We start from the raw sequence: 24,498 nt of genomic DNA on the forward strand, positions 1-24,498 counted from the left end.
CAAGGTATTACCCTTTCTGTCTCCATTTCCTCTTTTTTGATTTGGGGATAATAACCTTTGCAGTGTTTGTGTAAGGATCAAATGAGTTAAAATGCGTGGTACCTAAAAATACAAAAGTAATATTATTATAGAAATTATTTTTACATCTGACTCTTTATAGCATCCCTGGCTTTATGTAAAATATTAGAAAAATTGAAAAGGACACAACATATAATCCTCAGTGCTTATATATAAACTCTTGTTGATACTTCTGTGAACACTATCCTCCCTTCCCCACAAAAGGAATAAAAAAGCATTATTAAAATAATATCTCAACGTTTCAAAAAAAGTTTTAAATTTATCAATATAAATTATAGCTGCTCTGATTAAATGTTTTTAAATTTAATTAAGTTTATTTTTATTCCTTTTTATTGAATTTATTGGGGTGACACTGGGTAACAAAATTATACAGGTTTCAGGTGCACAATTCTACAACACATCATCTGTACACTGTATTGCGTGTTCACCACCCCAAGTCAATTAAGCTTAGACATGAAGAATGTTCTTAAATGGTAATCTGTTCAAGGCTTTCATCACCTTGTAATCATTCACATTTTCCAAGAGTATACTCATTAGGAACATTTTTCCTATGACCAGGTTTACCATGTAGCTAGCAAAATAATCTTGGGCGTAGAAACACAAACTACTTGCTTGAGAAAAGACACTGTTTACGTCATGTATGAAGCTCAGAAAGTGACTCTCAGAAAGATCAAGTAAATATAGCAGCCATATAGTTGTTTAAAGTTTATTTTTATGTGCATACAAGTTTCAAGAAAACAAAACTTTCAAGATACAGAGTATAACATATCAAATGGAGTCATTCAGAATTATTTCAATTTGTACATAAACAACAGTATAAAGTACATGTACAAGATACATTATATAATTTGTTTTGAGGTTTCAAAAGCAGTGTTTTGGTTTTAAAATTTTGATACCATTCACATATCATTCAAGTAACAGATTTCAAAAGTTAAATTTTTTAATAACAACTAAATTAACACATAACTCTAAGACAATCTAATAGATGAGCTGCCTTTAGCACGATCTTCAAAATAGTGCTGTTCAATTCTTCTACAAAAAGCAAGAAGGTTGCTATAGTTTTTCACCTTCTCAGAAAGTTCATCATTGGTCAATTGTGTGGTAAGAATGGTGTATAGATGGCCAAATACCAGTGCATCTAGTTCAGTAGGCCTAAAACAAAAGTAGAAATGAGAGTAACATAGTGTTTAACTTGTATGGTAGGGTATATACTATTTTAAAAACATTTTATTCATCTATTTAAAAGAAAAAATCATAGAAAGAAATTCTACCCAACTTGATAGAATTTATTGTTTTAACTTAGAGTTTGTTATAAGATATGAAAAAATAATTTTAAACTATGATTTGCTAGTGTGTGGCTTGCTTTTTGAATTAGTAGTATTATTTAAATGTGTTAAAATTATATTGGTATGTTTGATCATATTCGTTTTATTTATTAGTTTGTTCACTAGATAAATACAGCATGTTGCCAATGTGCCAGAACCGTGCCAGATGCTAGAGAGATAAAAACAAGAAAGATATTCTAAAACATAGACACAAATTACCACAACAGAATTTAGTAAATGTGTTAATAGATGCATAGACAAAATGTTGGCAAAGCACAGAGAATTGCACTGTGGTGCCGGGACAACAAAATGATACCTGATTACCCAATCATATACTAACAATATATCATTTTAATTTGACCATTTTTAAAGTGACTTAACTTTAAAATTGAAGTTGGCTTCAACAAAAATTTTTCCAGGGGTGTTTCCCTATAAAAAAATGAAATTTATCTACCTCACAACTAATGGCCTATAAGTGGGGCATCACCAATCTATATTACATTAAGATAACCATGATAATTATGAACTATTGGTAATTACTGCGATTAGTCCTACAGTGATACAAGTTTTTGAGAAAACATGTGTTAGTCCACCTAAATGTGAAAAAATGTTACAGTAATCTGGTTTGGCAGAAAAGATTTGGGGGGGAGGGGTCTATCAAATCTAAGTTTGAATCCTAAAGCTGCCACTTACTTACTAGCTATGTGGCCTTAATCACTATTGATGAATGAGCTCATGCAGTTCCATGGCTTTAAATGCCTCTTTATGCCACTAATTCCCAGATATTTATCTCCAGTCCTAGTCTTTCCCCTAAATTCCAGAATCATATATTCAATGATCAAAAAAAGGTGATACCACACTAAAACTATAACTAACACCCCCCCTCAATTATACTTCAAGCTATTTAAAGGTAACACTGCACATATCTTGATATCCCCAGTTCTTAGTAAAATATCTGAGGAACTGAATCTGTACTTGGTGAAAGAATGAAATAAAAAGAAAGCATCTTGCCTAAGTTGTGTAAAATACTTAATTTTTCAAAGTCTCTTTCTCTCTTTTGACACATTCATGAAGTTTTCATCAAAGTCAGATACACAGTTGATGGCCATGTTTAAGCCAGAAGACAATAGGATGGTTTCAAAAAATCACAAGTGTCCTTGGACTTAATAGAAATATAATTCTATCACTATAAATGGACTATCAAGGGGGGGAGGGCAGGAAGAGATTAACCAAAGAACTTATATAAGCACTAGAGGCCCGGTGCACGGATTCATGTACCGGTGGGGTACCTTGGCCTGGCCTGCGCCCTCTCGCAATCCGGGACCCCTCGGGGGATGCCAGAGAGTCAGTTTTGGCCTGAACCCTGCAGGCCAGGCTGAGGGACCCCACAAGTGCAGGAATCCGTGCACCGGGCCTCTAGTATGCATATAAGGTCTTTGGTTAGTCTCTTCCCGCCCCATCCCTTCCCTCTGAGATTCATCAGTCTGATCCATGTTTCCATGCCTGTGGTTTCTGCTCCTGTGTTGAGTGTCTGCCCCCTGGTGGTCAGTGCACGTCATAGCTACCGGCTGGTCGGCTGGTCGCTTAGGCTTTTATATATATACTAGAGGCGCGGTGCACAAAAATTTGTGCACTTGGGAGGGGCCCTCAGCCCAGCCTGTGCCCTCTCGCAGTCTGGGACCCCTCGGGGGATGTCCAACTGTTGGCTTAGGCCCGCTCCCCAGGGGATTGGGCCTAAACTGGCAGTCAGACATCCCTCTGGCAGCCTGGGAGTCCTCGGGGGATGTCCACTTGCCAGCGGGGAGCAGGCCTAAGCTGCAGTCGGACATCCTTAGCTGCTGAGGAGGCAGGAGAGGCTCCCGCCACCACCGCTGTGCTGGCAGCCATCAGCCTGGCTTGTGGCTGAGCAGAGCTCCCCCTGTGGGAGCGCACTGACCACCAGGGGGCAGCTCCTGCATTGAGCATCTGCCCCCTGGTGGTCAGTGTGTGTCATAGTGACCAGTCATTCCCAGTCGTTCTGCTGTTAGGGTCAATTTGCATATTACCCTTTTATTATATAGGATAAAGGCCTGGTGCATGGGTGGGGGGCAGCTGGTTTTCCCTGAAGGGTGTCCCGGATCAGGGTGGGGGTCCCGCTTGGGTGCCTGGCCAGTCTGGGTAAGGGGCTAAGGGCCGTTTTCAGGCTGGCCACACCCTCTTCAGAGTGGGGGTCCCTATTGGGGTGCCTGGCCAACCTGGGTGAGGGGCTGATGGCCGTTTTCAGGCTGGCCATGCCCCCTGGCGACCGAAGCTCCCAGCCTCTCCTTTTTTTTTTTGGCGGGCTGGAAGCAGGTATCTGGGATTTATTTATCTTCTATAATTGAAACTTTGTAGCCTTGAGCGGAGCCCAGGGCAGGCCAGGGCAAGCGGGAAGCTTGGCTTCCTCCATTTCCGGGGGCAACCCAAGCCTCCTGCTCGCTCCAGCTCCGTGGCCACCGCCATCTTAGTTGGGTTAATTTGCATACTCACTCCTGATTGGTTGGTGGGCGTGGCTTGTGGGTGTAGCGGAGTGGCAGAGTGATGGTTAATTTGCATCTTTCTCTTTTATTAGTGTAGATAGATAACCCATGGACACAGACGGGACAGAAGGCCTTGGGGTGGGGGTGGGGGGTCAATGAGTGGAATAAAGGTGACATCTGTAATACTTTCAACAAAAAAGATAAATTTTAAAAATACATGTCCCCCATAAAAGAACAAATAAAAAATAGATCCCTGGAAAGAACCAAGGATGTAGAACAAGCATGTCAAACTTGCAAGCCTCGTTTAAATAAATTGTAGAAGGTGGATAAATGTAGAGCCTTGGCACTTTGTGAGAAGTAAAATAAACATCAACACTTCTATATCCCTAAACTTATTTCTTAAAAAATTTATCTTATCTTACCAATGCAAAATTTATCTTTCTAATCCTTTTTTTATGGTGAACTACCCTTTGCTTCTTATACTAGAGCCTTAAAAAGTTGAATACATTCCCTGATGGAACTTCCAGTAGTGTAGATAGCATCCACTAAATGCTCTGAATGAGTTGGAAGTATACATGTATGTTTAACCTACTGTGGTCTAAAAGTGCCTCTGAATTGTACAAAATGTTCTTAGCTGCAAATATACATCCACATAACTATAAAGGTGCTGAATTACATATGGATAACAAGCACACAAAAACTGATCTGAAGTTACATAAAAATAGCAGTTTTGTGGCCAGTTACTCTAGAACAAGCATGTCAAACTCAAAGGCTAACATGGGCCAAATAAACAAGGTTTAAGTTTATGTGGGCCGCAAAAAAACAAAAGCTTCAATTTTCATAGAAACATAGGTTTATTTCAAAAAGTACAGTACAAAAAAAAGAACAAGAGCAATGAGAAAATTAATGTTTTCTTCCTGACACTTGGCATCTCTTCTCTGCTACTATCTTTCCTACTTCAGGGGAAATCTTATTCAATGATTACTTTTAAAACTGAACCAAGGTGAATGTCAGTAATTCTGGATCTGACAGGAGATTTATTTCCTTTCATAATTGTAAATAACTGCTCACACCGTTATATTGGCTGGGCCGCAAAAATATTCATTGTGGGTTGCATGCGGCCCACAGGCCATGAGTTTGACATGCTTGCTCTAGAACAGCGGTTCTCAACCTGTGGGTCGCGACCCCTTTGGCGGTCGAACGACCCTTTCACAGGGGTTGCCTAAGACTATTTTGCATATCAGATATTTACATTACGATTCATAACAGTAGCAACATTACAGTTATGAAGTTGCAACGAAAATAATTTTATGGTTGGGTCACAACATGAGGAACTGTATTTAAAGGGCCAGAAGGTTGAGAACCACTGCTCTAGAACATCTAGGGAAGTAGAATAAATACACCAAGTCAAACAAAACACATATACACACAAACTTTAATGCGTATTTGTTGCCATCCTTACAAATTTCAGCAATTACTTATATTTATTGACTCTGATATAAATAAATTACCAATCCCCTCAATTCTTTCTTAAAAAGTATGCTCATAGTAGTGATTAACATAACTGTACACTATTACTAAAACTCATAGAACTATGCACATAAAAGTGTCAATTTTACTATATGTAAATTATACCACAATAAACTTAACTTTAAAAAAGCAACAAACTCAGAAAAATGTTTGCAACTCATATTCAAGACAAGCACAAAAAATACACTTTACCCAATATTTCTACTGAATTATTTAATCAAGCCAAAATCCTTAAGTACTTCCCATTTTAATTACCTTTCCTATATCATATGGACAGGAAACATAACATTTGCACCCTTCTGTTTACTAAGTAGTTGGTGGACTGTAATTTGGATATAGATAACAATTCTCCTACTATGACTTTTAACATCTTTCATATATATTATTGCATTTATTTTTATACACTTTTTATTAGAAAAATATTCTAGGGTGACAAATATATTTTTAAAGTCCTAAGCAATTTGTTGCCTTCTTATTATTCTTTCTGCATTTCTGTTGGTTAGCTACTATTCTTTCATGTGAGTATTAAAATAAAAACAGCACTGTAAATGTGAATATTTTCCTAACCTTCCCCATTTTAATTGTTTGCACTAATCTTTTTTGCTTTACTTATTATCTATACTAATAAAAGGGTAATATGCTAATTAGACCTGATGTCTTCCAGGTGACCTTTCTGCTAAAACGGGGCCCAGGTGAAGCTGCCCGGGGTCCCGGGCGCCTGCGGCCAGCCTGGGCAAAGCCGCCCACAGTCGTGGGTGCCTGCAGCTGCGGCTGGCCTGGGAGAAGCCACCCGCGGTCCCGGGTGCCTGCAGCTGGCCAGAGGGAGGGAAGCCCAGGTCCCGGGTACCTGTGGCCAGCCGGAGAAGGGAAGCCTGGGTCTGGGTGCGGGGCCAAGGCAGAGGCAGTTACGGGCAATCAGGCTGGCAAGGGAGGCAGGCAGAGGTGGTTAGGGGCGATCATGCAGGCAGGCAGAGGGGTTAGGGGCGATCAAACAGGCAGGCAGGCAAGTGGTTAGGAGCCAGCGGTCCCGGATTGCGAGACGGATGTCCCCCGAGGGTCCCAGTTTGGAGAGGGTGCAGGCCGGGTGAGGGATCCTCCCCCCACACACACAAATTTCATGCACTGGGCCTCTAGTGATTCCATACTTTTCTTTCTGTCACAGTCAGTCTGGTTTCAAAAAGATGAATTTTGTCTGAGTGTTCCTTAATCTTTCTTTCCAATTACACTACTAACTTGTCATGTCTTCAGACCACTAGAAATAATCTACATATCCTTTCTTTAAATACTGGCCACTAATCTTTAGGAGAGTCATTCAAGTTTGTAAATCAAGCCCCTTGCCATCAACCTTTTCTATATTTTGCGTGTGAATATTTTTGAGCTATTTTCCCTTCATTTTCTTAATTGGTGATTTCTTAATTGAACAAACCTCAATAAATTCTTATTCCTTCCTGAAACTTTTCATCTTAAGATTCCCAAGTATAATGCTTGCACCATTTCTTCAATATACTTTCCCATCTGTATATGAAAGTATATTTTCAAATTTTACCATTTACTTAATGGTTACTAGCAATATTTTTTCTTCTTAAAATCTAACTCCTTTTCCAATTCCTCATTCACCTTAACCTAGTTTAACCAACATTTATTGAGCTGCTTCTAGCTAACAGGCTTTGTTTGGAAAACACAGACCTGCAAGGAATACTATAATTCTTTCTTAAAATATTTCTTGATTTAAAATATTTTTTTTCTACTATTTCTTCTCCGTTATTAAAAAGGTCACATATAAATATCACTTTAAGAAAAGTTTTTGTTTTTCATTCCAAGTCTACACTTGAAGGGAACTAATGACCACGTAGTCTTTGCTTAGGTATCTTAACAGATCACACATCAGCAAGATAGCGTAGTACCAATTTTGGTTTTGTTGCATTTCAGAAATATGACAAGATATTTAAAAGCTACCAACACTATATATTTGAAGGAATAAAAGCCACATATTTTAGTATCATTCATTTTCTTCTGCCTTTCCACCATTTAAGCTTCCTTGTCTTCTTTTCCCAATTACTATTCTTGCTGCAAGATCTCCCTCAACTACCCTTTTTCCCTTTCTCTCATTAAGTAAAGCTATTGGGCTTCTTTCTTGAGCTCTCTCAACAACCCCAGTAGGAAAGCAAGGAGAAAATTTTATTCTAATTTAAGAGGGTAAGGAGAGGACACATAGGAGAGTCAGGAATAGAATTCAGGGCCTCTAACTTGGAATCCAGTACTATATATCTTGACTTAAGCCAGTGCTCTTTTCACTACTCTTACAAAGTAAATATGCCTGCAATAGATAAAGAAATGAGAAAAGTTTTGGCACAACAAAGTGCAAATACAAGTTACCTTTTCCTAAATGTAATTTTCTTGCATGTTAATATTAATTAAACAGTTGGGTAAAATTAAAATTAAAAACCAAACCTATTCTTTAATCATAACTGTTAAGGAAAAATGTTTATCTAGGTCTCATATAAGGTAAAATTATTTCAAATACCTATACTTAATATCAATTAAACTGTTCCTTGATAGGAAACCTCTTTGGTTTTGCAACTGTTCTAGATTTTTTATTTTTCATTACAGGTTTAAATATAATTGTACCCTTATGAAAAAAAAATATTTTTTTAAAAATATGTTTTATTGATTTTAGAGAGAGAGGAAGGGAGAGGGAGAGTGAAAAAGAGAAACATCAATGTGTGAGAGAAACATCGATTGGTTGCCTCCCATACACAACATGACCCAGGACCGAATTCCACACTGGCCAGGGCAGAAAAGAAAGTTTTAATATTTTCACTAAGTCACATGCCAAATGTTACCTGGTCACTAAATCTTTGACAATGAGTTTAAATGAAAAGAAAAATAAGTTCGATCTATCCTCCCAAGAAGACAGCATGTATAACAAAACTAACTCCTAACACACAAGATGCACTTCAAACAGTAAAATGCACCCCTTCTGAGCTTCTCAACTCCTAGAGCTTTTGAACTCTTATGACCTTCCTTCAGAGATATCAGGCTCCAATTTATTTTTAATATCATTTACATATAGTACATATTAATATAACTTAAATATTTCCAACCTATCAATAGTCATTTTTGCTACAAATATTAATATCTCTAACCAAAAGATGTTTGATAAGGCTATAGAAAATGAGTGCCTATAAGACATAATAAATAATAGCAAATAAAGGTTTATAAAAAATGATCAATCTAGCCCTGGCTGGTGTTTCTCAGTGGTTCGAGCGCTAGCTTTGATCCATGGCCCATTGGGAATGTGCAGGAGGCAACCAATCAATGTGTCCCTCTTGCATCAATGTTTCTCTTCTCTTCCCCAATCTCCTTCCATTCTTTCTAAATATCAATGAAAAAATATCCTCAGGTGAGGATTTAAAAAAATTATCAATCTAAAAAGCAAGAAAATTTTATTAAAAAGCCAAGAAAAGGTTAGAATTTCTAAGCAAACCATTGAGATTAAACTGCTAATTTAATTCCATCTTAAACTGGATCACAGGATAGCTGATCCTGGTACACTAAAAGTATAACTTAAAAAAAATTCATTTTTTGCCTACATTAGATATTTTTCTCCAAATTACCAAAAAAAAAAATCTGTCTTAATGAAACATGAATTAAACTATATACATAAATATTTCATCTATATCCTTCACATTCTCTTCTACGCTTTACAAATATTTTCACTACTTTAAAAGATAAGTTCATAATCGTGCTTGTCTACCCAACAGTATTTTTTTTATTGCTTAGCTTTTACTCACTTTTCTAGTCTTAGGGCATCACCCTACATAGACAAGTATGGTTACACTTCATATGTTAATAGTACTTTGCAAGCTTAGAATTCTGAATTAAGATGTCGTATTTCGCCTTGGCCAGGTGGTTCAATTGGTTGAAGCATTGTCCCATACACCAAAACGGTTGCTGGTTCGATTCCCAGTCAGGGTACATACCTAGGTTTTGGGCGGGTATGGGAGACAACTAATGGATGTTTCTCTCTCACATTGATGTTTCTCTCTCTTTTTCTCCCCCTTCCTTTCTCTAAAATCAATAAAAACATAACCTTGGGTGAGGATTTAAAAAAAAAAGTCATTTCCATACACAGCACCTTGAACTACCTCTAGTAGAACCTCTATCATATCATACACTAATGACTGGTTTACATATTTGCCCTTTAGAGAAATTCTCAGTCTCTCAGAGCCTAACACTTTGCCTGACACCTATGAGGTGCTAAGTAAATGTTTAATAAAAGCAAAAATAAACTTAAATACAACTAAATTTTTTCACAAATATTTCTTTTTTTTTTTGTTCTTTTTTTTTTCCGCTAAAAGTATTACAAAGGGTATTACATAAGTGTCCTTTTTTCCCCCCGCACAAATATTTCTTGATAAAACAATTCCTCTATGATTAAATAAGTTTGTAACCTAACAATATAGAAAAGAAACTAACTTTAAAAAATAAAATTTCTTACTGCTTATTGAAGAAATATGGTTGTGTTCCCAGTCTTTGAGAAAGAGCTTGACAGCACTGGTCAACATCTTCCAAGACCTAATATAGGCAATAGACCCCAAAGAAAAATATTTAAATTAGCAAAACAATAAAATGTGTCTAAAACTATTTATAATACGGTTTATAACAAAAATATAAATTTAGGTAATCTTTAATAATATATTTTAATCTGCCAATAGGTCACATATAAAATATAAATAATATTTCCAATAGAAGACATACAAAGAAAATTTGAGAGCTAATTTCCTTTAAATGCAAGTACAATTAAGTTACTTATAAGGATTACTATCAAGTAAGTTTTTACCTTAAAACTTTACTCCATACAAAAACTGTTTTGCTGAATCCAATGATTTTACAAATATTAAAAAACCTGCTTCATAAAAATGACACTGCTGACCTACCATGAGCAAAAGCATTTCAATTGTTTTTCCACTAGTAGAGATGGATTTTACTTACTCCATCCCTATTCACTTACCCAAGATCCCTTACAGCCAATAGCACACACACATAAGTGAGTTGTCTGGCTAAGACTAGGGGTAGCCTTATAAAAGAGACATTAATTAGTCTAATGATATTTAAACTCATGACCTTGATAAGATTTCTATGTTTTAATCTTGCTACTTCAGTACATTTAAGACCAAAATCTTTAAAAATATATATTAAGCACTGTATTTAACACGGTGTTTTTTAAGCCCTGATACTGTAGATCAATATTTATTGGCATAAAAGATGCCCACAATATGTTGTTAAATGGGAAAAACATCAGGTTATAGAGTGGGCAGGTATAATATGATCCCATTTAAGGAAAATATTATTAAGAGACATCTAGAATAATGTTCTCCAAATAGTTAACAGTGGCTATTTCTAAGTGGTAGTATTTCAGGCCATTTTTATTTCCTTTTTTAGCTTTTCTGTATTATATAATTTGTTTTACAATCAGCATGTGATTTTTATAAAATTACTTCATGTCAAAGAAAATAAGAGCAAATGTTTTGTTAGTTTTTTATTGTGTTGGGATTTTTTAAGAACTATCAATACAAAAAAATGAATTTAATACTTTAAAGGTTTATCTTAAATGCATTAATGGTTTGTGAACTTCAATCTGAACTGACCTGGTCCAGAGTCTTGTTACCCCATCCAATAGCTTTCATCTTACGTTTGACTTCCCACTGTTTCTGATAGGCCAAAATACGATTCAGAGGCCAAGGGTAAGGAGATCCATATCTAGCATGTGTGATCTAAAGCAAAAAGATTTTGTTAAAAACATGATTCTTCCTAAAAACAAAGCCTCTTTTTCACAAATAAAATTCTAAGGGAAACAGACTGTCAGAGAACACAAATAGAGTATCCTGAAAAAAAATACAGAGCTTGCAATCTAAAAAATTAAAATTTTAAAACATTCCTTTTAAAAATATATAAACTTTTATGTACTTCGCAACCAGTTATATCAAACAATGACACATAGCTTCCCTAAAATGTATGTGCAAGCAAAATTAAAGTAAGTGAAAAACTAAAGCACTAATGGTATAAACCACAATGTTTCATTTATGAGCAGGGACTTACAATTCTGAACAAAAGTATTTTCTCATTAAATTTTAATTAAGATAAATGCTGCAGAACCACTCACCTCCCCTACTGTAGCTTCATCACACCACTGGAGATACAACTAGGAACAAAAGAAACAGTCACAAAAACTTTAGAATACCAAAGAGAAAATGGTTAAAAAGAAAGTTATTTCTTGCCATGGTAATTTTTTATAAGCCAACTTTATAAAAGTCACATATGTGAGGGGCTTTTATCTTCACTAATGTTGCTATATATAAATATTAAATTTAATGGTGGTACTTAATAAAAAGATTTCTTATTCATATAGTACTACATCTCCAAATACCATTTAAGTATTTTACAGATATTATTTAAGTACACTTAACAAGGCCAAATAAAATGATAAGTGAGCAAGAATCATTGCTTTTTATAAACAGAAAATTAGAAGTGAAAATGTCAGGCAATTTGTTCAAAGATAATGATCAAATAATTTGGGTAAGCATCCTAGCCCTTGAATTGCTTGACTATTTTCCTATTTCTCAATAACTTTAAATAACCCATAAGAAAAGATTATCTTTTATGAGAGAAATAGCTTATTTTTAAGGCCTATTATTTTCTATTATACCTCTGCAGTCAACAGCATGTTGTTGACTAATTCCATGTAGGCTTTCATTTCTGCTTTTTGGACTTCATCCAACCCATCACTAAGAGAATGGCCCTAAAGGGAATTTAAAAAAATTTAAGAGTATCATATTAAATATACAAAAACTTTCAGTTATGTTACTATCAAGTAATATAACATCAATCCTTTTACTGCAAATGTCCAATGGATTAATTTCCAAAATGTTTCCAAAAAGAAAATTAATATCAAAAAATTATTTTATACTCTTGCTACAACATATTAATAAGTCGTATTTGTCATTATAAAATGATTCTTTCAATGGATAAAATTACGTTATCAACTATTTCACAAAAGAAGAAAACAACAATGGTCTGTAAACCTTGTTACTTTAAGAGACTAATCTTATTAATAATAAAATAAATGCCAAAAGATTGACATGTGTTACTTATAAAGTGGTCAAAGATAAATAAAGGTATAGGGAAATAGATACTAATTTTTAAAATCTACACTATAGTAATGAGTGAATGCATAAAATGATATAACCTTTAGTTCAATCTGGCAATCTGTTTTAAGATTTTAAATTGCATACCCTAATATCACAATATCACTCTTAGGAATTTATCCTAAGGAAATAATCTGACAAGTGTACAAATGTATATGTACAAGAATATTTCTCGTAGCACTCAATAACAGCGAAGAATTGGCAACTTGCAAAGTAAGTGTCCATCAGTAAAGACAATAAATTATTATATATCCATATAATAAGACACTAGACAATTTAAAAGGGTAATTTATATATAGATAGATATACACATATGTAAATTTATATATATAGTCATTACTATGGAAAAATTTCCAAGCATACTGATGATTTTAAAAAACAGGTTACAAAATAACTAATAATAGTATGATCTATATTTTTCTATATATACAAAAAAAAAGTCAGGAAGGGTTTCCACAAAATGTAAATGGAGACTGTCCTTTAATAACTATTAAAATCTAAACTGAATAATTCAAATGAATAAATTAATACATTCAACTTCTAAACAGATCCTATATCTCCCTTCTTAAAGGTTAACTTGACATTTTTTAAAAACCTAACAGTTTTCATTCATGGCCAAAATTCTCATAAGCATATTACAAAATTATCTACCATTCTGTAAAAATCAAATTACCTCTTTTGCCAATGATTTTCATTATTTAAAAAACTTGCACTTTAGAAATATTTCTCCAGTAGTTTATAAAACCATTTTCTAAAACCAGGTTAAAATCAATGTAAATGTTAAGATATACTAAGAAATGATGAATGACTTATTTGAGTGGCTGTAATCAAATGCATTTGGTATCTTTTTTATTACCTTGGCTTTAACGAATTGGACTATTGGACCAAGTTCTGATACTACTTGATTTCCTACATGAATAAAAGGTACTTTACCTGTTGAAGAAAAAAAACGTGTGAAAACACTTTCAGTATATTAAAGTTTGTGCTAATACACATAGGAAATTAACACAAACTGAGACATGTTTTATTAATACAGAATACCAGAAAACTATAACTTTTGAAAATTACAGTTGAATGTGTATGTTAAATTTTATACATTTTTAAATACTGATTACTTACTAATTTTAAAAGACAAAAGAACTATTTGAATTATTCATTTACAGAATTCTCACTTATATATAACAGAACACAATAGTCCCTTTTCAGAGCTAACACTAACAAATCACTCTATAGTCATAAATATTAATTATTCAAATTACATGAACCAAGCCGAGATACTGGTTCATGGTCACTGACAGATTTCAAAGCAATTCAACTGGGCCTTCTCTTCAATCCATATTTTAAACTACACTTAAGACTTCTTTTTGTGTCTTCTACTTTCAAGTCTCAGATATTCATTAAGGTCGATATTTTAAGTACATAATGGTGTATTAATAAATGTCTTTGAATCAGAAATATCAGGAATTAAGAGAATTAACAATCCTTGAAAGTATGTTAGTTTATGAATTATAATATAAAGTATGTTTCCAACATATATTGGAAAAAAGAACAAGTGGGATACTTTAAAAACTGGCTTTTCTAAATAAATGTCATGTTAAAAAATTATTTCATTCCTATAAGCACTAATAGTTGATGAAATTATCAGAGATTATGAGAACAAAATAATCTCCAAGTAGCAATAAAGTTTACCCCAAAAACCAGAGAATAAACCTTGCTGTCAGGCCTAGTTCAAATAGAGTTCACATTAACAGCAGGTTTCTTCATGGTCCTTTTCAATAGATTCACTGCTCTCTGGCTCAGTTAGCCTGAGGGTAATGGATGAGGTGCAAAGAACCAACAAAAGCTTCATCTGCATCCATAGGATAACACATTACAAAGGAAAGTCAGGCCTCTTGGAACACAACTCAATATATGTATTTAGAAGACATATACATGCTACCAACATAGAAACACTGAATTCCGCATTCTTTTCTTCTACTGTTTTATAAAACCTTGCAATAAAAAAAAAGTTTATTATCTGGGTAAGCATTAGGGCATATTGTTTTTTAGTGCAGATCCTCTGAGATAAAATAATCTTAGAATAAAAACTAATTATTAATGAATGCCTAGACCAGTGGTTCTCAACCTTCCTAATGCCGCGACCCTTTAATACAGTTCTTCATGTTGTGGTGACCCCCAACCATAAAATTATTTTCGTTGCTACTTCATAACTGTAATTTTGCTACTGTAAACAATATGTAATTATATATGTGTTTTCCGATGGTCTTAAGTGACCCCTGTGAAAGGGTCGTTCGACCCCCAAAGGGGTCGCAACCCACAGGTTGAGAACCCCTGGCCTAGACGGAAGGGTATTTCTTGGGTGTAACATTTTGAGAGCAAAGTGTATTTCTCTTTTTCAATAACCAGTTTGGAGTTCTTGGAAGAAAGAGATTTCATTTTCTTTCTTAAAAATATTTTGAGCACTACAGGTTCTGAAAAAGGGAAGCAGTGTGGGTAATCAATTAAATCCTTAAATATCACTAAATATAAAGGTATATATAAAAGGCTAATATGCAAAGTGTCCCCTTGGTTCAATTCTGGTCAAGGGCATGTACCTTGGTTGCGGGCACATCCCAGTAGGGGGTGTGCAGAAGGCAGCTGATGGATGTTTCTCTCTCTTCGATGTTTCTAACTCTCTATCTCTCTCCCTTCCACTCTGTAAAAAAAAATAATCTAGGTACAAATTGGACTAGCACCAAGTTTGTCAATGTATAATAACAGTAGAGAAGAAGACACTTACCAGATGGAGACATATATTCTGCATTTGCCCTACAAACTACTTTGATAGGCAGATTACACATTTGCAAAAAGGCCTGTAAATCAAGAGAAATACAGTAAGCCTAGGGAAAGTATATGCATATTTGAACACAACTTTTTAAAAACTTCTTTTCTAAACTTAAGTAATCACTTAGATAATAGTAACACTTTATTGGAAAAGAATATATCTATTTAAAGTGAAAGATTTGTATTCCAAACAAAAATAAAATATTTCCCTACTGAAAACCCAGTATGATGTAAACACCAGTGAGTGTATGAAGTTTAAAGCACTTATACATTTAAGACTGGAAATGTAAATTATCACATTTATTTTACTGTATTCATTTACATAAGTCAACAGTACTGTACATTGTTTTAATTTTCTTTAATAGATGGCAAAAGTCCAATTTTTATAAGGTATTATTACTTAATTCCACTATTCTTTCTTGTCTTAGGAAAAAGCTCTCAAAATGTTATTTCTGCTATTTTAAAGTTCTCTCCAATAATACTAAATATCCTAACATGTAGTTTTTATGCTCACTAATCACTTACTAAATATATAGTTTATTTTTACTTTGTTTAAAGTAACAAAAATTTTAAATACTTAACAACAGGAAATGGGTAAATCATTTATGATAAATCCAAACCATGAAATATTATACAACTAGTAGCCCGGTGCACAAAAATTTGTGCACTCGGGGGTGAGGGTGAGGGGTGGGGCCAGACCCCTCAGCCCGACCTGCACCCTCTGTCATGTTCCAGGACCCCGGCCACTCCTGGCCTAGGCACAGGCCTACAGGCTTGGGGTGGCCTGGCTCCAGAGGCCCCATTTTATCAAGAGAACAAAGTCGGCGTTAGTTACAGCCCTCACCGAACCCAGTACACTGCATCTGTGCATACAACTGCCTTGTTCATGTGCCTGCTTCGCCCTACTGAATTACTAACATCTTGAGGACATAGCTCTGTCTTATCCTACTTCACCTTCAGTGCCTGGCCTTGTTCCAGGGACCTGAGAGGGTTTGCTGAGTGAGTGAATAATGAGTGAATGAGTGAATGAATGAGCGAGTAAGTGAATGGCAAAGCGGCAGAAGTTCCGGCCCCACTCCCGGCTGCCTGAAGCCCACCGCAGGAAAGTTCCCGCCCTGCTCCCAGCGGCCTGGCGCCCCTCTCCTGGCTGCATACTGAATTACTAACATCTTGAGGACATAGCTCTGTCTTATCCTGCTTCAACTTCAGTGCCTGGCCTGGTCCCAGGGACCTGAGAGGGTTTGCTGAGTGAGTGAATGAGCGAGTGAATGAGTGAATGAATAAGTAAGTAAATGAGCAAGCAGCTACCGGTCGGGATAGTTCGCACTCCACTCTGGGCTGCCTGACACAAACCCCGGGAAGTTCCCACCCTGCTCCCAGCAGCCTGCATAGTTTGTGCAGGGCAAAGGCGGCCCGGGTGTGCGTGTTGGCAGATCGGTGCATTAGCACCCGCCAGCCTCGGATCCCCTCGGGAGGGCCGTTTGTGGGCGTGGCCGGTGGCGGATGGCTGTGGTCCCGCCCGCCAGCCTTGGGTTGGGTCCCATACAGGCCGTCTGCCGCCCAGGTCGCAGATAGCAGGCCCAGATGGCAGCGGGGCAGGTGGAATGGCGCTGTCCCACCCTGCCTGCAGTATGCAAATTAGCCACCATCTTTGTTGGCTGTTAACCGCCATCTTGGTTGGCAGTTAATTTGCATATCATCCTGATTAGCCAATGGGAAGCGTATCGGAGGTATGGTTAATTACCCTATTTGTCTTTTATTAGATAGGATGTTAAAAATCACACTTTTAAATAAAGAATATTTTATGACAGGAAAAATATCCATATTATAATACTAAGTGAAAAAATATAAAATTGTATTGACAATATATACTAATTCATTTTTAAGTGTTTTTAAGACATCAGTAAACTCTCTGCCAACCTATATGCCTTCTGACAGATTCTCTCCACTGTTTTTTTGTAATACTCAAAGGTTACTCCCCTTGTTCTCTCTTTTATGACATCTAGGTTTCTTTTTCTCCACTCACTATATTTACCTACCTTCTTTCTATAAAATTGTTCAATTGGGGTAGTCATCCTATATAATAAAAGGCTAATATGCAAATTGTCCCCTCTACCAGGAGTTCGACCAGGGGGTGGGGCTGGCCCGCCAACTGCCTGCAGCCCTCCCTCCAGCCAACCACAGCCCCTCCCCCTAGCTGCCCCATCGGTCCCCCCACCCTGATTGGTGGCGGGGCAAGCCAGCCAGCCTTCCGTATCCCTTCGTCCCCTTCCCTCTACTCCCCCCACCGCCCTGGCCCTGATCGGGCAGGGCAGCCAGACCCCACCGTGCACAAATTGCACCAGGCCTCTAGTAGATCACAATGGTTTTAATTACCACATACAAATTAGAAAACAAAGTTTTTATCTATTTCAAAACTGAGGAAACTGCTATAAATAACAGTCAAATGTCAGTTGAGAGAAATTAATAAAAAACAAGGCTAATACTTATCATATATTAAGACTATTAATAGACCAGCCTATCCTAGCCAATAAAGATTTCTCATAGGGTTGCCTATTGCAATTCCTTCCTCAGTTTTATGTTGGAAATCAGTCTTAAGATTCTTTCAAAGTAGTAAGAGTGTTCAACAGTGATTATTATCTTATACGAAGAGCTCTATTTACCTAAAAATATGTCACTTCTCTTCTTTAAATCTGTCTTCACAAAACTCCAGTCTTCTAGAAATGCTCCTCTCTAAAAATGAACCTACATGACTCTGATCCCTCTCTACTTATACCCTCTGATTCCTTCATTGCTCTAAAATTTATGTCTACATGTCTGATGTCAATAAATGTAATATCTTAGAGAAGCAAAGAATAGATTTGAATTTTTATAATTCTGTCACCCCTCCAACCTCCCTCATTCTCCTACAGCTACCATAAGATAGTGCACTACTTATACTAAGCATTCAATGCTTAGTGACTGAGCCAACCAAAGCTTTATTGTGGCAGAGGCGCAATTATCTCCCTATATATGTTCCCCCACTTTCTCTACAGTGGTAGAACCCATGAGTTATACCTTCACACGTGACTGCCTGAAATAAGAACTTTATTTCCCAGGCTCTCTTGTAACAGGGTGTAGCCAAAGTCTAAATTCTGACCAATGGGATTTAAAGTTCTGGGCAACTGCTGGAAAGTTTCTTAAATAGGAACCGTTTTTTCCATCCTGTTGACTAGAATGTGAAAAGGATGACTGTAGCCACAGCAGCCAAACTAAATTATTAAGTACAAATTCAGTGTTTGACATGGTAGAAAAACAGGAGTAAAGAAGCTTAGGTCTTTGATAGTCATGTAGTCACCAGACCTGGATTACCTGTGTTTATAAGAAAAAAAAAATTTCCATTTGGGTTTTTTGTCACCCACAGACAAAACTTAATCCTTAAACTAATTCACCAACAATTACTGTTTCTAAGTTTAAGCACCACCTCAGCCAACCAAAAGCTTATTCCTCTGTGTCACTGTAAGTGTATATTAACATTCCTCTAAATACCATAATCGGCACTCCCAATTTATAGTAATAATAGTGAGCTTCTTGATCGACCTCTAAGTATAGACTAGGGAAGTGGTTCTCCAACCTGTTTGGCATGCATCAAACTCATGTGGAAGGATTATTAAAACACAGTTTGCTAGGAAGAGAATTAGAGAGAATAAATTTAAACAGCTCTTTCAAGAAGACTAGTGAGAAGAAGGAAGGAGGGATTAAAAAGGTCAACTCCCTTCCATTATATATGCAACTGCACTGATGACGGAGAAAGGCTGAGCTCATTAAAACATAAATAGAAAAAAAGTGAAAATAGGCTGAAATGACAAGAAACAGGTAGAAAAACTGACATGCAAAATCCATGCGAAGGTAAAAAGGAATGGAATAAAAGCACAGGTGGAGAGAATTTTTGTCAAAAAACAGGACACTTTTTCCATTGTAATATAAGGGGTGGTCGGAAACAGCGATGAAGACTGCAGTATAATAAGAAAATTAGAGCGTGCTCACATTCCGTGATTAACAGGAGAAATCATGTGCTAAGAATGAGGAACTAAGAGAGGATTGAGGCCCTCAAAAGAAGAAAGGAATCTATCTTCTCAAAGGTCTAAATAATATTCAGTTGTTAGTTAACAGTCATAATATATAAAAAATAGTAAATATGGTACACTGCACTTTGCTATACTACATGCATAGTGGCAACTGTACTAATCAATGTTCCAAAAGCTGTATTTCACAAAAGTGATTAAGCAAAATTGTAATCAATGTAATCAAAGCCATACTTCTAGTCCTGTTAATTTTTTACCCCTTTACTATAAATACAAACTTAATTTTGTCCAATTTAACAACTGATGGAATATCTGCTTAGCCAAAGATTAGTTTTACAATATTTACTATAATTACTCTTCATCCCTGATTCAAAATATGTTTTCTGAATTAATCTGTACTTCACAAAGAAGTCTGATGTCACAAACACAGTATTTTCATCCAAACTTTCAAAATACAAAACAAAACAATACTATGGTGTGTTCAAGAATATAAAAATTCTAAAACCAAATCAGGCTTTGATTCAAACAGTATTACCCTTTCTCTTGTAGGATGGAAGAAAATCCCCAAAACATTCCAAAATAGTATTTTCATCTTTCATTTTCATTTTCAATCCCCTATCGGCACTCCATTTACTCCAAATAAAACAGGCATGAAACAACAACCTAAAACACATTTTACTTTCAATCTGAAATCGAAATCTGCATGTTTTTATTTATTCTTAGCTAAATCCAAAGGAAAATGTAGTTCTAATTATAGTAAGAAAACTTAGGATAACTCACTTAAGTTCTATTCCTCAGTTGGATATTTTATTCCAAACTAATTCAAGTGATTGACAATATAAAGTTTTTGAGTCAAAAACTTACTACATTCTATCAGAATAATGATGTATAAACTGTACTGTCCAATATGGTAGCCACTAGTCATCTGTGGCTATTTAACTTAAATTTAAATGAATTAAAATTGAATAAAATTTTAAATTCAGTTCCCCAGATATACTAGCCACATTTCAAGTGTTCAAAAGTCACATGAATATTATATTTATTGAACAGCACACAAAACACACACACACACACACACACACACACACACACAAAAAAAAAAAAAACCCACCAGAACATTTACATCATTGCAGAAAGTTCTATTGTACCCAGTGGGTCTGTAACAATGGTAATCAGTGCATTAAAGACATCTTAGCAAGAAAGGACATGAATAGCAAATAACTCTACTCTCTTTTCAAAGACCTGGAGATGCTAAAGTACAACTACATTCTTTGAAACCAGACAAGCATGTTCTATTGAAACACTGAGAAGCCCAATCTTGAAGGCCACCCCATCTCTTTTACGGACACAGGTGACAGAAGTATGTACAGATCAATATCATCTTTGTCAACACTTTCCTGGAGGTCTGTAATCAAGGTGTTAAGAAACTAATATTGTACAGAATAAAAATACAATCAAGGATAGTTTTATCTTTGGTGATTTCTATCACCTGCATCTGCAGCCCACACCAAGTGAAAAGCCAATTTAACTGCCTGGTTAAAATAAGCAGCTTTAAGAAGCTAAGAAAGCCATCCAATCAGAGCAGTATTATCTTTCTGAAATTTTGCTGAGACATGAGTGACATGAAAAAGCCACTGCCAGCAGGAGTCCTTTAAAATCTCAGCAACTATGGCTCAACCTTCAGGAGATTAAAAATAAGTATGCAGGTCTCTTATAATTAATACAAGTAGGAAAGTAGAATAACATTAATGAGAAAATCAAACAAAACAATACATCTCAAGTATTACGCATATCTAGTTTCTTCAAGTCTTTATTCATGGAGAAATATACTAATAATATTCCAGAAAGAAATGTAGGGAGGAAATCAGTGAAACTAAATTCAAAGCCAAAAAGTCATTCAGTTCTTTTACAAAAAAACAATAAATATGATAGTTCCTGACAGAAACAAGGAAACAGAATCCACAAAATTAAAAACCTTAAAATATCAAATATTCCTTGATTTAACTGCATTATGGCTTTTCAAAAAGATAACTAAAAACAGTTCAGAAAATGGTGAAAAGGGCTCAACCCCAGTTGAATGGAAACACAGCCAGCCACCAACAGGCCTGCCCTGGTGGCTACATTTACACAGGAAAGATGTTGCCTCATTAAGATGCTATACTTACCATCATTTAGAGCAACTGACTTTCTGTTGCTGACTCATAAGCCATACCACTATTACGACTGGGTGAACCATTAGCACATCCCCACTCCTTAATTGTCACTGGGTAAGTGCCCTAGCAGAACTTAATGGATCCTAACAGAAGATAGATTTAAGAAGCAAGTTGTTTAAATGGAAGACTACAGTTTCTTTTGAAAAATGAAGTCTCTGCATCAGTTTTAAGAGTCAGTATAGAACAAAAAGGAGTTAATAGAGCAGAGCCTCCCAGTGAGACATCTCTCAGTGGAGTCTTAGTGACTGACTGCTTCAGCTTGAGAAAGTTCCTTTATCTCATAAGCATTCTGATTTCTAAAATGAAAACAATATATTAAGCAGAGTAATTGAGGTACTGTGTGTAAAATACTATTTAAAATCAAAATAGCAAAATTGTACACTAAGCTAAAAATCTCTAAATAGATATTTAAAGGATAAATAAGTCAACACAACACAAAGTACTTTTTTAAAGAATAATGTAAAGAGCAAATATATGTCTGTTTTTAATATGTAGCTCATATAGTATAAAATCTTTCTAACAAGGCAAAAACAAATGAATAAAGATATTGACATAAACTTTTACTTTACAAATAATTTTTCTAAGTAATACACACTGATGAAACTGATAAAAGGCCTCTACCTCCAGAATACACGCTCCATTAGTACACAATGACCATGTCTATCTTATCCAGTACATTATCCTTGGCATACTACAGTTCTCAATAAATATTTGCTTAATGAGTAAGATATTGATATTCATAATAACAAATGCAAACATAACTTCATAGATAACTAGTAATATACAACAAAGCTCACTGTTTTTAAAAATTAGATATGGGAGGAATGGAGGGAGCATCTATAATACTCTCAACAATAAAAATTTAAAAATAAAAAGTCTGCAACCCAGAAGAGGGCCCTCCCTCACCAATGCTGCAACCCTGTCTTGAACTTCTAGCCTCCAGAACTATGAGAAATAAATTTCTATTGTTTACATGCATATAAAAAACTAGATGTAACTCCTGTTAAATTCAGAGAATTTTTAAAAGTCAATAATATTACAAATATCAATAAACAGATAGTGTTTTAGGAAACAGTAATAGGAATTCAACTTAAAAAAAAAAAGCTGTGCAGAAGTAATCAGAAACCACAATTCAATAAGCATAAATAAGCTTTAAATAGAGCAAATTTGTTGCCAAAAACATAAAATGCTATTGAGAGCACATCAGAAGACCTCCCATAATACAACTTTCACCTGAAAACTATTCCTACCCTACCCATGCACGAATTTTGTGCATCAGGCCTCTAGTAAAGATATAAAAATAATTCAAAAGTTTAAAGAATTATATTTAATAAGTTTTTTAAAGATTGGATGCTTTATACTAATTAATTTTGTGGAATTTAAGGAATTATAAACATAGCTTCTTAAAAGTATGTGAATCACATTAATAAAGTTATCCAAATTCTAGGTACTGGACAATCAATCCATTTTCAGTACAACCAGGTAAATCTATCCTGACAGCAGACCTCAGGTTTTCTTCTTTAGGAAGCTTTTATTCATTTCATAATTAAATTTGAAATATTTTATGTAAAGATTCACCAAGGACTATTCTAAAGCATGCAATGCCATTTTCAGGACACAGAATGAAAATGGTTCTGAATTTTAATTCATATCTTGTTTTACTAGGATACAAAGGAAAACTATGATGACAACTGAAGAATTATTTTTCGCTTTACTGAAGAGGCATGTTTTAAAATTAAAAACCATGAACAAATCTATCTACAAAATAATTCATTTTTATATCAAACAGCTGCAGATCTGGTAATTGAAATAATATATCTAAGGTTACAAATGAAAAGTGTTAGGTATCATTCTTGAAATGACAGATTAAGTACCTAATCCAGTTAAAGTAATAGCCATATTTGTAGTTTAACATAAATTAAGACCTTAATTATATTTGTGACTATTTTAAACAAAATAACAAACTCCTTTGTACCTGGGAATGTAATTTATAGCAAAGCCAGGTTCATTTTCCAAACCAATCTATTTCACACTGCAGAAGTACTTTGGTATAATGGTATAATGTAATTCTTGTTGTAGAATGTTGAAAGAGTAGATTCACTAAAAGCACAGAAGAGGTTTGAAGATAAATGAAGATGCTATTCATTCAAGGGTAATTTCATCTTAGAACTATATGAAAGATGTTTCACTCAGACGAGTAGTGTATGGCCTCAAATTTAAGTGTATTTTCAGCTCAAATACAATGCTGCTAGATCGATTATGTTGATACTGTATATGTAATAATGAAGAATTCTAGCCTTTTTCTGTTTAAAAAATTGACTGTCACTTTTCTCATCTTACTGCTGTCTTTATTGCTCTGTTTAACAGCAACAAATTTTGAAATTCTGGTTGCTATTTACTTTTTAAACAAAAAAGTATACAATCGATGTTCTTACTTGTAATCTCTCAGAATTACAGGAGTATGATTTTTTTTGCTAAGTTAAATAGCTATTTATATTAGTAATCCATTACCCTATATAATCATTTTACATTATTTCACTAATTACTAAAAATAACAACTCTAATAGCCACCTAATTCTATTTTGAATATTCTTCATTTTCACAAATCTGGTAAGATTACTTTAATATTTTCTTTTCTACAACGACCATTCCGGGTTCAGGAGATAAATTTACTAATGAAAATCACTTGTGATACACTTAATTTTCATATATCAGAAATAGGAGCCCAAGTGACGAAATTTGTGCACTGGAGGGAGGGG

At 35.2% G+C, this 24,498-nt stretch overlaps 1 protein-coding gene across 1 annotated transcript in view; it reads right to left on the reverse strand.

Moving 5' to 3' along the window:
• Nucleotides 1–771: 771 nt before the first annotated feature.
• Nucleotides 772–24,498, reverse strand: part of MTX2 (metaxin 2) — a gene marked incomplete at its 5' end in the record, with an annotated part of 52,637 nt that continues 28,910 nt past the window's right edge. Inside the window, 7 exons of the mRNA XM_023744617.1 lie at nucleotides 772–1,230; nucleotides 9,933–10,009; nucleotides 11,083–11,208; nucleotides 11,598–11,636; nucleotides 12,141–12,233; nucleotides 13,496–13,572; nucleotides 15,419–15,491. Of these exons, the coding sequence (XP_023600385.1) occupies nucleotides 1,047–1,230; nucleotides 9,933–10,009; nucleotides 11,083–11,208; nucleotides 11,598–11,636; nucleotides 12,141–12,233; nucleotides 13,496–13,572; nucleotides 15,419–15,491 (669 nt within the window). The remainder of the gene's footprint in view (nucleotides 1,231–9,932; nucleotides 10,010–11,082; nucleotides 11,209–11,597; nucleotides 11,637–12,140; nucleotides 12,234–13,495; nucleotides 13,573–15,418; nucleotides 15,492–24,498) is intronic.

This window comes from Myotis lucifugus, unplaced genomic scaffold, assembly GCF_000147115.1.
Source record: "Myotis lucifugus unplaced genomic scaffold, Myoluc2.0 scaffold_5, whole genome shotgun sequence".
NCBI lineage: Eukaryota > Metazoa > Chordata > Mammalia > Chiroptera > Vespertilionidae > Myotis > Myotis lucifugus.